At 58.8% G+C, this 14501-nt stretch overlaps 1 protein-coding gene across 1 annotated transcript; it reads right to left on the bottom strand.

The window, feature by feature from the left end:
- Positions 1–11482: 11482 nt before the first annotated feature.
- Positions 11483–13889, bottom strand: LOC100826557. Its single transcript, XM_010238235.1, has 5 exons — positions 13679–13889; positions 13350–13435; positions 12956–13055; positions 12059–12129; positions 11483–11716 (listed from the first exon to the last, which is right to left on the bottom strand). Exons 1-5 carry the CDS (start codon positions 13887–13889, stop codon positions 11483–11485), a joined length of 702 nt encoding a protein of 233 aa, XP_010236537.1.
- Positions 13890–14501: the final 612 nt, after the last annotated feature.

The raw sequence follows: 14501 nt of genomic DNA, 5'->3' as shown, positions 1-14501 counted from the left end.
CAAAATTGCCGCGTTCGGCAGGGGATCAAGCAGCGGCGGGTGTAGCCCCATGAGGAGCGCCGCACCGCCGGCGCCTGCCTCAATTGTGGCGACATCGGCCATCTCTCCCGAGATTGCCCGAACGACCCCAGAGCGGGTCCAAGGCCGGCCAGCGGTGGTGCCGGCAGGCGTGAACCCCAAGGGGGGCGGGCGCAGCCAACCCCGCGCTGGGCGGGAACGCCCTCCTCGAGGACGCGACAGGGCGCGCGCTGAGGAACAGCGCGAATCTGACTATACCAGCGGCGACGAACCGGGCTTCCAGGAGCCTCGTGGCGTCGCCTGCATCCATGGGGGAGCTTACGCTCTCCCGTCCCCCGCCGCGGTGAAGCGCCTCACCCGCGACGTGTGAGCGCTGTTGCCGGATGCGGAGCCGCAACAGCCGCTGAGGTGGTCGCACGTGCCGATCACCTTCAGCGCCGACGATCACCCAGCGCGACAGTTGGGTTCCAGGGTAATACCGTTCGTCGTCTTGCCGATCATTAGCAATATGATGGTGACCAAGGTGCTGGTGGATAACGGAGCGGGGCTTAACCTTCTGTCCGCCAGGCTGGTGGAAAAGCTCGAGCTATCGATGGAGCAGCTGAAGCCCATCGAACCGTTCCGGGGGGTGAACCCCGGGATCGTGCGCCCGTTGGGACGCATCATGCTGTGCCGGTCAGCTTCGGGTCCCGGGAAGCGTTCAGGACCGAGCACATAGTGTTCGACGTGGCGCATACCCGTTGCCCTACAACGGGATCCTTGCTCGGCCAGCGTTGATCAAGTTTATGGCGGCTACACATTGCGCCTATGGCATGATGAAGATGCCGTCCGTCTATGGGGTCCTCTCCATCAGGTGCGACCTCAAAGACGCGGCTTGGTGCGTTGGCGAGGTCATCTGGGCCGCTGCTGCAGCTGACGCCGGCGACGAGGATGATGTTGAGGACGACGGCTTGCCGGGCGATGCCCCGGCAACGAAGAAGGCCCGCGCTACCCCGCAAGGGCTTGCCGGGGGAGGCGCAGGCTCGAGGTCGCGCCCCGGCAAGGGGCAGGGGCTCCGGGAGGAGGCCGCCAAAGTGAAGAAGCTGCCCCTCCAAGCTGGCGACAAGGAGCGCACCGTTACCATCGGTGCGAACCTGGCCGCCGAATAGGAAAGCGCCCTCGTCACCTTTCTTCGGGATAACGCCGACGTGTTCGCCTAGCAACCATCAGACCTTCTCGGAGTCCCTAGGGAGGTGATTGAGCATCGGCTCGCGGTGCGCCTGGATGCGCACCCGGTCAAGTAGAAGATCCGGCGGCAAGCACAAGAGCGGAAAGATTTCATCAAGCAAGAGGTGGGCAAGCTCAGGGCTCCGGGGCAATCAGGGAAGTTTTGTACCCCACTTGGCTGGCTAACCCTGTAGTAGTGCCTAAAGCAGGGAATAAGCTTCGCATGTGCGTAGATTTTACCGATCTTAATCGTGCATGCCCCAAGGATCCCTTCCCTGTACCCCGTATCGACCAGATAGTTGATTCTACCGCTGGTTGTGACTTGCTGATTTTTCTGGATGCTTTCTCCGGCTACCATCAAATCAACATGGCGGTCGAGGATGAGGAAAAGACAGCGTTTATCACTCCGGTTGGCTGCTATTGCTATACATGCATGCCTTTCGGGTTGAAGAACGCGGGCTTCACATTCCAGCGTGCCCTGCGTGAATGTTTGGGGCCCCAGCTAGGCCGCAACGCGGAGGCCTACATGGACGACATCCTCATCAAATCGAAGCATGGGGACTCGCTGGTTAATGACCTGCGGGAGACGTTCGACAACCTCCGCAGGATCAAGCTCAAGCTGAACCCTGATAAGTGCACCTTCGGTGACAACTCCGGGCAGCTTCTGGGTTTCTTGGTTTCACACCGGGGGATACAGGCCGACCCGACCAAAATAGAAGCCATCGAGAAGATGGAGGCCCCCCCGCAAGGTGAAAGATGTCCAGCGCCTCAACGGCTGTGTTGCCGCGCTGTGACGTTTCATCTCCAGGCTAGGCGAGCATGCCTTGCCTTTCTTCCAGGTAATGAAGAAGAAGGGTCCAGTCGACTGGACTCCCGAGGCCGAGGCGGCGTTCCAGGAACTCAAGCAGTACCTGACGTCGCCGCCCATCCTCGTCGCCCCCAAGCTGGGCGAGCCGCTGCTACTCTACTTAGCGGCGACTGACCAGGTGGTCAGCTCGGTGCTGATTGCCGAGAGGGAGGAAGACGTCCCGGGGACTGGGGCTGTGGGGCAAGGGGCGGGGCGGCCCCCGAGCCGGCAACCTCGGCACCGCGGAAGCGGTTGGTGCAGCACCCGGTGTACTTCGTTAGTACGGTGCTACGCGACGCGCGGACAAGGTACCCGCAAGTACAGAAGCTCCTTCTGGGGATTCTTATTGCATCCCGCAAGCTGCGCCACTACTTCGAGGCGCACCGCGTCACGGTGGTGTCCGGGTTCTGCCTTGAGCGACCCCTCACCAACCGTGACGCCACCGGGAGGGTGGCCGAATGGAGGATGGAGTTGTCGGAGTTCGACCTCCACTTCGCCAACTCCAAAAGCATTAATAGCACGGCCCTGGCGGACTTCGTCGCGGAATGGACGTCCACGGGCGTAGAAGAAAGTGAGCCGGAGACCAGCCTACCCGACAAGCTGGACAAGCACCACTGGGTCCTCTACTTCGACGGTGCGTTCAGTCTTCAGGGAGCAGCCGCTGGGGTCGTCATCGAGTCACCAACAGGGGACCAGTTGAGGTTCGCTGTTCAACTCGACTTCGCTCACTCCACCAGCAACACGGCGGAATACGAGGGCCTGCTTGCCGGGTTGCGAGCAGTGGTCGCCCTCGACATTAAGCGCCTGGTTGTTCGCGGCGATTCCCAGCTCGTGATCAATCAGGTGAACAAGGACTACGACTGCACTCAAATGGCGTGGTACGGGAAGGAGGTCCACAAGCTAGAACGAAAGTTCAACGGTTTGCGCTTCGAGCACGTCAAGCGGAAGGATAACTTCGCTGCTGATGAGTTGGCCAAGATGGCAGCAGAGCGCCGGAAGCCTCCGACGGGGGTGTTTTGTCAGAAGCAAGTGGCTCCTTCAGTCGCCCCCTAGCCGGCTGCCGGGGACGCCCCTCCGGCAACCGAAGGAACCCCTGCAGCAGTGGGGGTCCATGCCGCTGATATGGCGGCATGCGTTGGCAGGGAGATTCCCTCCGGGTGGAAGAAATCGCCCGCTATTTGAAAGGGGAGGCTCTCCCAGAAGATGACGTCGCCGCGGAGCGTGTAGCACGGCAAGCCAAGATGTACACTGTGGTAGATGGTGACATCTAATGCAGGTGTGCGAACGATGTCAAACTCATCTGCGTGCCGCAGGAAAAAGGGTGCGCACTGTTGGAAGACATACATCGAGGCACATGTTCACACCATGTGGCCTCCCGGGCTCTAGCCGGCAAGGCGTTTCGGCATGGCTTCTACTGGCCGCACGCCCCCGGTGTCGGAGCACCGAGGACCGCAACACAAGGGGCTCACCGCACTCCGGTGCTTCTGAGTTGACAGGTTGCCGCCACGTGTGCCACGGTTGCCTGGTAAACATGGCGGCGGAAACTGCACCGCGTTCGAAGGAAGGCCGCCACGGTGCTTCGCGGGTCCGTCGCGCGCGGTGGCACACCCCCCTCCCGCGCCTATAAAAGGCGCGCCCCAACCATGGAACGTCTCAGAGCGAAGCCGGGCTCGGGGCCGTTAAGGCGGGCGGTGCCACGGAGGCGCGGAGGTGGTGCTTCCCGCCGGCGCCTAGCGCCGGCGGGTGCGCTGCCATCGCGCCCCTGCTGCATCACACCATCGAGCCCGCCCCGGCCCTGGCGAGCTCCTCCCGGACGGCGGCCCACTCGGCCTCGAGCCTGGCCGCTCTGTCTTTGGCGGAGTTGAGCTCGGACTCGTGCCGAGCCGCCGCTCTCGCCGCATCCTCGGCAGCCTTGACCTGCACCTCCAGCATGCCGCGGAGGCCTTGGATTTCGCCGCGGTAATTGGTAATCAGTTCGCTCTTCTTTTCCAGCCGCGTCTGGGCCGTTGCAAGCACTTCGGCGTGCTCCTTCCGGGCCGCCTCGAGGGTGGCCGCCATCGAGTCCAGCTTCCCCTGAAGCTGCGCACGCTTGTCCTCCAGCTCCCGGTGGAGCTCGGCCTCTGAGACCATTGGCTCCCAGGCGGCCTCTAGGGCTTGCCGGGCCAGCCGCGCCTCCTCTTCGGCGAGGCGTGCCTCCTCACGCAGCCGGGAGAGTTCACGTCGCTCTCTCTCCACGGCCTCCCACACCTCACCGAGTTGATTCTTGGCGGCGGTGTGGTGCTCCCTCACCTCGTTGAAGGAGGTGACGAAGGCCAATTGCTGGTCCCGGACGGCGTCCAGGAACCGGTGCCCCTGCTCAAACACGCTCGGATCCCAGGTAAGGGGGTTCCAAGCGACCCCGGCGAGGGTGCTGAGGTCGGTACCAGGGAAAGCCGCCGAGGATGATGAAGCCCCTGCCGCCGCTGCGGGGCTGTGTGCGGGGTCGCCAGCCTGCTCCCGGGGGCCTTCCTGTCCTTCCCCGGCAACTCCCCTTGCGCCTGCGCCTAGGGGCCCCGGGGCTGGGGAAGCCTCCCTGCTTCCGGCGGGGGTTGCCCCCTGCTGGGCGGCAAGTGAGCCTGCGCCGGCCGCGCCCGCGCCTACGGGCGCGTCGTCGGGCACAGCCGTCACGGCGGCGGCGGTGCCCCCTGCTGCCGCTGAGTCCGCCGCAGTGGGACTGGATGTGCGAGCCAGTTCCGGCTCCACCTCCGCCCCCATGGCCTCGACGACCGGGTCAAGAACGACCACGGCCGCGCCCGTTCCGGGCATGGGCGCACTTGTGCCTGCAGCAATGGGAAGCGTGAGGATCGGCGAAGGATGGCGCCTTCAAAGGCAGACAAGAAAGACCAGGGCGGTTACCTTGTGCGGCCGTCGGCCTTGCCGAGGCAGCCTCCTCTGCTTCGCCTGCGCCGGCGGGAGCATCCACAAGGATTGCCGCGGGCGAGCTGCCGCCCACTACAGAAAGGAGGTACGTTCATGGGCCTAGCTAAAAGGAATTGCAGTTGCAGAGAATTAACGAAGACATACCCGGTGCCGGCCTTGCCTCCGTTGGGGCTGGGTCGCCAAGGGACACGCCCGCGACGCTACGGCGCCAGGAGCCGACCTCACGGAGGCCCCCGCTACTGGTGCGAAGGCCGTTGCCAGGGCGCCGGTGACCCCCGCAGGCGCTGGCGCTGCCGTGGTACCGGCAGGCACCCCGGGACCGGTTCCCGCCGCGGTGCTGGCGGCCGCCGCCGAGGCACCCGCGGCCCCTGTTGCCGCGGATGCCGTCGAAGTACCGACCGGCGCTCCAGAAGCAGCCGCCGCCGCCAGGTTGGTGGCCGCTGCCGGGGCGGACGTCGCCGTTGAGGAGATGGCTGCGGCCACTGCGAACGCCCTCGATCTTCTCACGATCAAGGGCGCGCTGTCGCTGCTTTCCTCGTCGTCGTCCTCCACGGCGACGACTTCCGGGGACGCCGCCCCCTGGCCCGCCGCGTCGTCCAACGACCGGAAGGAGGGCCAGCTTGGCTCGGACCGGCAAATTGGCGCGTAGCCCGGCCAGCAGCCCCTAGTACTCTGCTCTGTTGTTGCTTCCGGCTCTTCTTCCTCTATCCCCGTGGACGTCCCCTCTGCGACAAAGTCGGCGAGAGTGGTGCTCTTGATGCTTTGGGTATTCGTGAAACGCAGCCCGAACTCCGCCAGCTGAATTCTCGACTCGGCCACCCTCCCGGTGGCTTCACGGTTGATGAGGACCCGCTCCAGGCAGAACCCCGACACCACCGTGATATTGTGCGCCTGAAAGTAATGGCGCAGCTTCCATGAAGCGAGAAGGATCCCAAGCAAAAGCTTCTGGACCTACGGGTACCGTACCCGGGCATCGCGCAATACCAAGCTGACGAAGTACATGGGGTGGTGCACTAGCCGCGGCTCCCGAGGCAGAGGTGGTAGCCGGGGGTTCCTCCGGCTCGCCGGGAGCCCCCGGCCCCCCTATCTCAACCCCCGAGACTTGTTCTTTCCTCTCAGCAACGAGCACGGAGCTCACTACCTGGTCTGTTGCTGCCAACTAAAGCAGTAATGGCTCGCCCGGCTTGGGGGCGACGAGGATCGGCGGTGACTTCAGGTACTGTTTCAAGTCCTGGAACGCAGCTTCCGCATCGGGGGTCCAATTCATTGGGCCCTTCTTCTTCATCACCTTGAACAAAGGCAGGGCTCGCTCACCCAACCTTGAGATGAAACGCCTGAGCGCCACAACGCAACCGTTGAGGCGCTAGACGTCCCTGACCTTGCGGGGTGCCTCCATCTTCTCAATCGCCTCGATCTTCTATGGATTGGCTTCGATTCCCCGGTGAGACATCAAGAAGCCCAGCAAGTGCCCCGAGTCCACGCCGAACGTGCACTTCTCGGGGTTAAGCTTGAGCTTGATCCTGCGAAGATTATCAATGTCTCCTGCAGGTCACCGACGAGCGAGTACCTGCGCCGCGACTTGACGACGATATCGTCCATGTAGGCCTCGATATTCCGGCCTAGCTGGGGTCCCAGACACTCGCGCAGAGCGCGCTGAAATATCGAACCCGCGTTCTTCATCACAAAAGGCATGCATGTATAACAGTAGCAGCCAACCGGGGTAATAAACGTTGTTTTCTCCTCATCTTCGACCACCATCTTAATCTGATGGTAGCTGGAGAAGGCATCCAAAAAGCATAAAGACTCACAACCTGCTGTGGAATCTACCATTTGATCGATCCGGGGTATAGGGAAGGGGTCCTTAGGACATGCACGATTGAGATCAGTAAAATCTACACACATGCACTATTTATTCCCAGCCTTAGGGACTACAATAGGATTTGCTAACCAAGTAGGGTACAACACTTCCCTGATTGCCCCGGCGTTCTTGAGCTTCTCCACTTCTTGCTGGATGAAGTCCTTCCGTTCTTGTGCTTGCCAGCGAACCTTCTGCTTGACGGGCCGCGCGGCTGGCCGCACCGCCAGCCTATGCTCGATCACCTCCCTGGGGACTTCGGGAAGATCTGATGGCTCACAAGCGAACACATCAAAATTCCCTCGGAGGAAGGCGATGAGGGCGCTTTCCTATTTGTCGCCGAGGCTCACACCGATGGAAACAGTACGCGCCCCATTACCGGCATGCAGGGCACCTTCTTGACCTTGGCGCCCTCTTCCTTCAGCTTCATGCCCTTGCTAATGCGTAGGCTGGAGCTGCTGCTATCCCCGGTGTCCTGTCCGGGAGCGGCTCGTGCCTTCTTCTGTGCGGGCTGTTCGCCCGCAAGTGGATCCTCGTTCCTAGCAACGTCGTAGTCGCCGGAATCCGCCACTGTGGAGGCCTTTACGACCTCGCCCACGCACCAAGCGGCGTCCTTCAGGTCACACTTGATGGAAAGTACACCGTACGTTGACGGCATCTTCATCACGCCATAGGCGCAATGGTTTGCCGCCATGAACTTGATCAGCGCCGCCAACCAATAATCCCGTCGTACGGTAACGGGGTGTGAGCCATGTCGAAAACGACGTGCTCAATCCAGAACGCCTCCCGAGACCCGAAAGTCACTGGGAGCGTGATTCGCCCCATGGGCTGCACCACTTCGGGGTTGATTCCCCGGAACAGGTCGGTGGGCTTCATCTGCTCCAGAGGCAGCTGAAGCTTCCCCACCAACTTGGCGAACAGGAGGTTAAGGCTTGCCCTGTTGTCCATCAGAACCTTGTTCACCGTCACATTGTTTATGATCGGTGACACCACGAGGGGAAGTACCCCTGATCCCAAGGGACGAATCGGATGATCGTCCGAGTTGAAGGTGATCGGCACATGCGACCACCTCAACGGCTGTTGCGCCTCCACACTGGGGAGGAGGGCGCAAACCTCACGAGCGAGCCGCTTCACGGCGGCATGAGACGTGAGAGCGTATGCTCCCTCGTGCGACGTCGCGGGGCTCCTGGAAGCCGGGCTCGTCGGCGTCATCACTGCAATCGTTCTCGCGCTATTCGGCACGAGGCTTGTCGCGTCCCCGAGGAGGCCGGTCCTTGCCACCGCAGGCTTGACCGAGACCCCCCGCGGGTTCTCCTTTGTCGCCGCCGCCGGCCGCGCCCCGGCCCCCTCCGTTGAGGGGGTTGTTGGGTAATCTCGGGAGAGGTGCCCGATATCTCCGCAGTTGAAGTAGGCCCCGGCAGCACGGCGCTCCTCATGGCGCTGCTCACGCTTCTTGGTAGTCTGGAGATTGCGGCAGTCATGCGCGTCGTGGGTCGCGTTGGTGTGGATGGGGCCGCGCGCGGCCACCGCCGGCTTGCTACCCGATGCTCCCGCCGACGCCACCTTCTTGGTGGGCCTCTGGGGAGCCCTTCTTCTCGGAGCCCTCAGGGGGGTTTGCCGCCGCCTCGGCAAGCTCAGGCGCTAGGCGCCCTTCCTCGGCCATCGCACACTTGTGCGCGAGAGCGTAGAGATCCCTCATGGTCCGGATCCGGTGCATGTTCAACTTCTCACGCATCTTCGGGTCACGGACGTTGATGGCGTAAGTGTTGATGATGGCGGCCTGTTGGAGAACCTGTTGGTGAAGTCCCGCAACGTCTTCCCCGTCTTCTGCACTACCGTGTGCAGCTCCGCCATGGTTTCCGGATGCTTGTAGCCACCCTGGAACGCGTTCACAAATTGCTCGTGCAGGTCGGCCCAGGAGGCAATGGACCTGGCGCTCGGAACTTGCGGGGCCATGTCACCCAGTGCAACTCACGGGAGAATGCGGCGCAGCCGTCGTCGGCACCCATGGGAGTGCCTTCCTACTCCTCTGGACGCTGCCACTCCACCTCGCGCCGGCGCTGGCGCTAAAAGCGTTGGCGGAGATCTTCTTGCTGGCGGGCGTTCAGGACGCCCCGGGCGTCCGAGTAGTCCTCGGGATCCTCGTCCCCTTGTCCTCTCGAAGGTGGAGGATGCTCTCCATGCCCCGAGACGCGGGGCGCGTCTCCGCGTCCCGGGTTCTGTCCCCGGCCTGAACCGGCCGGGCCGCCCTCACCTTGCGGCTGTTGGGCAGGGAGCGCGAGGAGCGCGTCTAGCTCCGCACTCCACACGTCGTGCGCTGGCGTGCCTTGCGGTGGCTCATAGCGCACCATGACACGCGTAGCAATGAAGGCTTCCGCTGGGGTTTGAGCGGGGGGCTGCCGGTTCTCCAACCTGCTGCCGTCCGCCCGGTCACCCGGTGCCCTCGTATGTGAGGGCCGAGACTCCGTTGGCGTCGAACGAGACGCGCTGTGGTCATGACGCAGCTGTCGCTGCGCGTCCTCAGCTCGCGAGTGAGCTCGTTGGCTGGCATGTGCAACATTGAGGTCGCCCGTGCGGCTGGCTCCGGCGCTAGGCGCCGCAGGCTCTCTCGGACAGTTGTCCATCGACGCCCGAGGAGGTGGCGGTGGCAGCTGCGGTTGCTGTTGTTGTTGTTGTCGTTGAGGGGACCCTTGGTCCCCTTGACCTTGCGACGCATGCGCGGCGTCATTGGATCGAGTGCGCATGGCGAGTGTGTCATGCAAGTCGACCCGGGGCTCGTCTGCCTTCTTGGGTGGCATGGCGAGCTAGCGTAGATGATGCCGGTGGTGAAGAAGTTGATGACGCCGGCGATCACCCGAAGTTCTCTGCACGCTCCCCCTACCTGGCGCGCCAGATGTCGGAGCACGGGTCTCCGGCACCAGGGATGCCGAGCACCCCCTTGTTGTTCAGTGAGAGGCGAGGCGAACGCTCCGGTGATCGCCGATGTGACGTAAGACACGAAGTGTCGACACTCCGATTTACCCAGGTTCGGGCCACCCGGAGGTGTAACACCCTACGTCCTGCTTAGAGTTGTATTCACGAAATGTGTGTGTGTTCTTACAGATTGCCCCGGGGAGTTCCCGGGTGAGCTACTTGTTCTCCTCAGAGATTCTGCTATGAACGGGGGCACTACTAGTTGCTACTGACTGGGGTTCCCACCCTTTGACCGATGGCATTGGTCCTCCTTTTATAATCAAGGGGATACCACAGGTGCCGGTGCATGCAGCGTGACACGTTTCCTACACGCGTGTCATTGCCACAAAACTCACCCTACTGTAGATCCACGCTGGGCTTCATGCAGTGCCCAGGCCACTTTGCAATGTAAACAAAGCCGCTCTAGACTTGTTGGGCAAGACTAGCCCTGCCGATGTGACTCATGTCGGTGCATTTAATGCACTGCGCTCGGTGTGTGGTCTTGTCTCCGCTGTCCCGTCGGCCCCACCTGCGACCCCCAAAACCCCGGTACCCGGAAGGCGCCCCGGTACCGTTGCCCGGCAAGTTGCGGGGAGCGAACTGGTAGCTTCCCGGGTTCGCCTCTCCCGGGAAGCCGGCCTAGCGGGATCTCATCACTTGCGATCCACGCGTCCCATGCCAGTGGGGCCCGTGGACCACTGGTACGACACTTGTACCATTACACAATCCCTGGGACTGATTTAGGTTCCTCAACAAAACCACAGGCACCCCGACTTTCAATTTCAAACAATGGCGAGCATAATTAGGGACGACAATAGAATTAAGAAATTCCACGGGGTATAATTCTTCAATATTAGGACCTGTTCAGACCAAGGCGCAATTCTATCGGTGCTCAGATACTCCCCCAGCCTCCGGATGGCACCCGCCGGGTTCGGGGCCGGTTCAGGCCATACCAGACCCAGACCCTGCCGCCCGCCCCGTGACCCGAACTCGGACCCGGCGTCGGGTCTAAAATTTTCTCAGACCCGGACCCGAGACGGGTCTCAGGTACCCGTGGGTAAACTCGACCCGCGTGGCTGAGGGACGGCACGTCCGCGAGGCAGAGCGACGGCGGCGGGCGCGCGAGGTTAGGGTTTTCACATGAATTGGTGATGGACTGATGGGTCACTGGGCCTCCGGATCGGAACTGGGCCAGATGCATATACTGGCATGTGGGGTCTGTATTACGAACCGGGTTTCCGGGTTCGGGTTCTGCTCTACCAGACCCGGACCCGCCAGACCAGGCAGGTCCAAGATATCCCCGTTTGTAGATCCGCGGGTTTCAATTTTCCCCAGACCCGCATCTAATCGAGTTTAGACCCGTCGGGTAATCGGGTTTCGGGTACTCATTGCCATCCGAACCGCAGCCTATCCGGAATCAGCGCCGTAACGAAGTCGTTCACCTCATCGACGACTGAATTTGTGGGACACACAATAACCCTATCTGCCAAATACGAAGGGCTGTTGTAGCATGCCAAAAAATCATCATATATTTCCTCAACTATAGCGGCGACCCTATCAACCCTTCCCAAAATAAGAAACCTATCAGGAATGGATACCCATAGATCCTGACCGTCATCAGATCGTTTCTCTGCCGGCAACAAACCATCACCCACGTCAAGCACCCATTTTGCAAACCCAGCCAACTAATCCCTCTCCTTATCGGACAGCCCAACCGCCTGCAACCTCATATTTGTACGTAGGCTAAACACCGTAATATCTAGCCACAAAGGCGAGCTGCAAAGAGCGGCGTCAAGCACCTCCTGCTTAGAAGCTCCAGGTATCACAGGTAAAACCTGCCAGAAGTCACCACCAAGAACCACCGAAAAACCACCAAAAGGAAGCGAAGCATTTGATGGCTGAATCTCAGACAAAAGATCCTTCAAAGAATGGTCCAAACACTCAAGGCATTTTCTATGAGACATTGGCGCCTCATCCCACAAAATGAGGGCGGCCTGTCTAACTAAATCAGCAAGCATAGACCCACGTCCAATACCATACACAGAAGAAGCGTCAACATCAACGGGAATGTGGAATCGCGAATGAGCCGTTCTTCCACCCAGTAACAACAAAGCAGCAACACCCGACGAAGTGACTGCAAGCACAATCTTTCCGTACGACCGCAGCCTGGCAGCAATTGTTCTCCACAAGAATGTCTTCCCAGTGCCGCCATAATCCGACACAAAAAAATCGCCAGGCCTACGATCGTTAACAGCACTAACTATGCTGTCATAAATAGCAAGCTGCTCAGAATTAAGCTGGTCGTACATAGTCTCCCACTCCCGAGCAAGACCTGGTCATAACACGTCTCTTCAACAATCAGCCTATTGGAAAACGAGCCACCATCTAGCGCATCAGCGTCAGGCAGATTATAACACAATATCGACCCGCCACTCTTCTTAAAAAGCATGGCCAACTCCTTCAAGAAACGGTACCAAAGAAGGTTTTTCGGCATGGCATAGGACTGGTTACGCAAGGCCTTCCGAACACCATATAAGATATCTTCAGCCATGTAAGCCCAATACTTTTCAAATAAAACGGAAGCATTTCCAACATCACGGAACATCAAGATCGTAACAAACTGATTTCTAAGCTGATAAGGCGTAGCCCATAAGATAGTCTCGTCAAACACAAAGGACCACTCGTTGTCGTCCCCAAAAAGCCCACGTGCCCGGCAAGCCTCACAGAATGTAGGATACCTTGTCTGCTCATATGTCATCAAATCATCGAAACTCTGAGCACCTCGTGCACACATCAACAACATCCTTAAGTAAAACAGCTCACCCATAGTAGGATGGACGTATCTAATTCTGCCCAACCTAGAACCGCCACCACGAAGCTTCCAGCATTTCCGGCCCTTATGCCAAGTATATCTTTTAGTGAACTGACAATAAGTCAGGTCGCGACAAGCTGCATGCTTCCTATTCATCTCAAACCATTCAGTTAGAGCTCTTCCTTACATTACGCCTGCAGACCACATCAGTGAGACTGTCATCCTCGGCGTACGTGACTATTCATTCCAGGCATGTGGATCTCAAGCCTCTGAAGGGACGGGAAGCGAACGTGCACATCAAATGAGAAAAGCCTCCACATAGCCTCACAAGCAGATAAGTACCTACAGTTGACGTACTCTTCCACCTCGTCCACACCACCAAGACCTGAAGCAGATGCCTCATGAGGGCAAAGACCCTGCACTTTTATCTTGGTCCGGTCAGAACCCTTATTGATATACGTAAACAGATACTTAACCAGATCTATCTTGTTGCACCACTCCACTTTAATATGAGCCTGGTACTTCTTGAGCAACATCACATTATGAGGCACAACCCACCTACTATTCAAACGACATGTCCCCTTCATCATAAAATGGCCATCATCACGTCTCCTGTACATAGGAAATCCGTCCTTATTAATATAAGTCTCACTGCCAAAACTCTTGGGATACCTCTTAGAACACACTCCGTCCTTCATGCAGGGACATCCAAGGTTCATCTGCCCGCAAGGCCCATGCACCATAAACTCGTCAACCAATGGATATGCAAGCGGATCAACTTTAATGTCGGGCAGCTCAGCCGAAACAATGCTGTCTATGAAACCAGCTGACACATCCGCACAACCGTCTGAGGCCGGGTTAGACATGATGTCCAGCCACACAAGCATATGCGCATGAGGCAAGCCCCTCTTCTAGAACTCAACGGTATACATAACTATAACAGAATGGACGGCGGAAATAAAAAGAAACATAAGAAATAAGATCTTGCACCATCTTTACCGATACGTAGATTAAAAAAAAACAGGTGAAACAAAGCGTACAAATGGAACCAAAAGAAAAGAAGGCTTACCAGCCCTAGTAGGCCCAAACGCAAAACCACCCCTAATATCGCCATACAGTTCATCCAACTTCATCTTAAACACCCTAGCACAAATATCGACCCTATCCGAATGAGTCTGACCCGGCTCAAGCGACAGTGCGAGAGCAATCTCATCCCACTTCGGATTGCACGTGAAGGTAACAAACAGATCAGGAGCCCCGTACTCTCTGCAAATAGCCATCGCATCCTTGTAATTTTGAGCCAGATAACGCCGAGACCCTATGAAGCTTGACGGCAAAAGAATGCGCACGCCCACATTCTTCCCAGTCGCAGCACCCTGAACAACTGCGTCTGACAGACCCTGATATGTCTCACCTCGCAGCTTATTTTGGTTGTTACTGATATAAAAAAGCCTGTTGAACTCTATGCATGAATAAGCATCAACCTTGGCTTGATCCGAAAGACGACCGTAACATATATAAGGGTTAGGCTGCCCTTGCCTATAGTGGCAACGGCAGCAATAATACTCAAGCATGCTAACGACATCCCTACCGACAATAGGTTCGTCTCCAACGGGAACAAATTTAATGCCCTTATAAAACCCCTTCTCTACGAAAGGAAATAGAAGCGGGTACTGCAAAGCCATGATCGCCGAATGCAAAGAAGATACTTGCTTCAAAGGACCATCCTGAAGCTGCACGACAATATCAAACTTGCTTCTATCCCCAACAAAATCCCCAACAATAAGAGCCGTCAACTCCGGAGCCACTGGAGGACTATAGACATTAGGATCCGTAGAATCAGATCCAACAATATGTATGGCTAAATCAGAGCAAGAAGGTGAGTGAAGATG

Source organism: Brachypodium distachyon, chromosome 3 (genome assembly GCF_000005505.3).
Source record: "Brachypodium distachyon strain Bd21 chromosome 3, Brachypodium_distachyon_v3.0, whole genome shotgun sequence".
NCBI lineage: Eukaryota > Viridiplantae > Streptophyta > Magnoliopsida > Poales > Poaceae > Brachypodium > Brachypodium distachyon.
The sequence above is the reverse complement of the archived record's forward strand: the minus strand, read 5'-3'. Positions and strand labels throughout refer to the sequence as shown.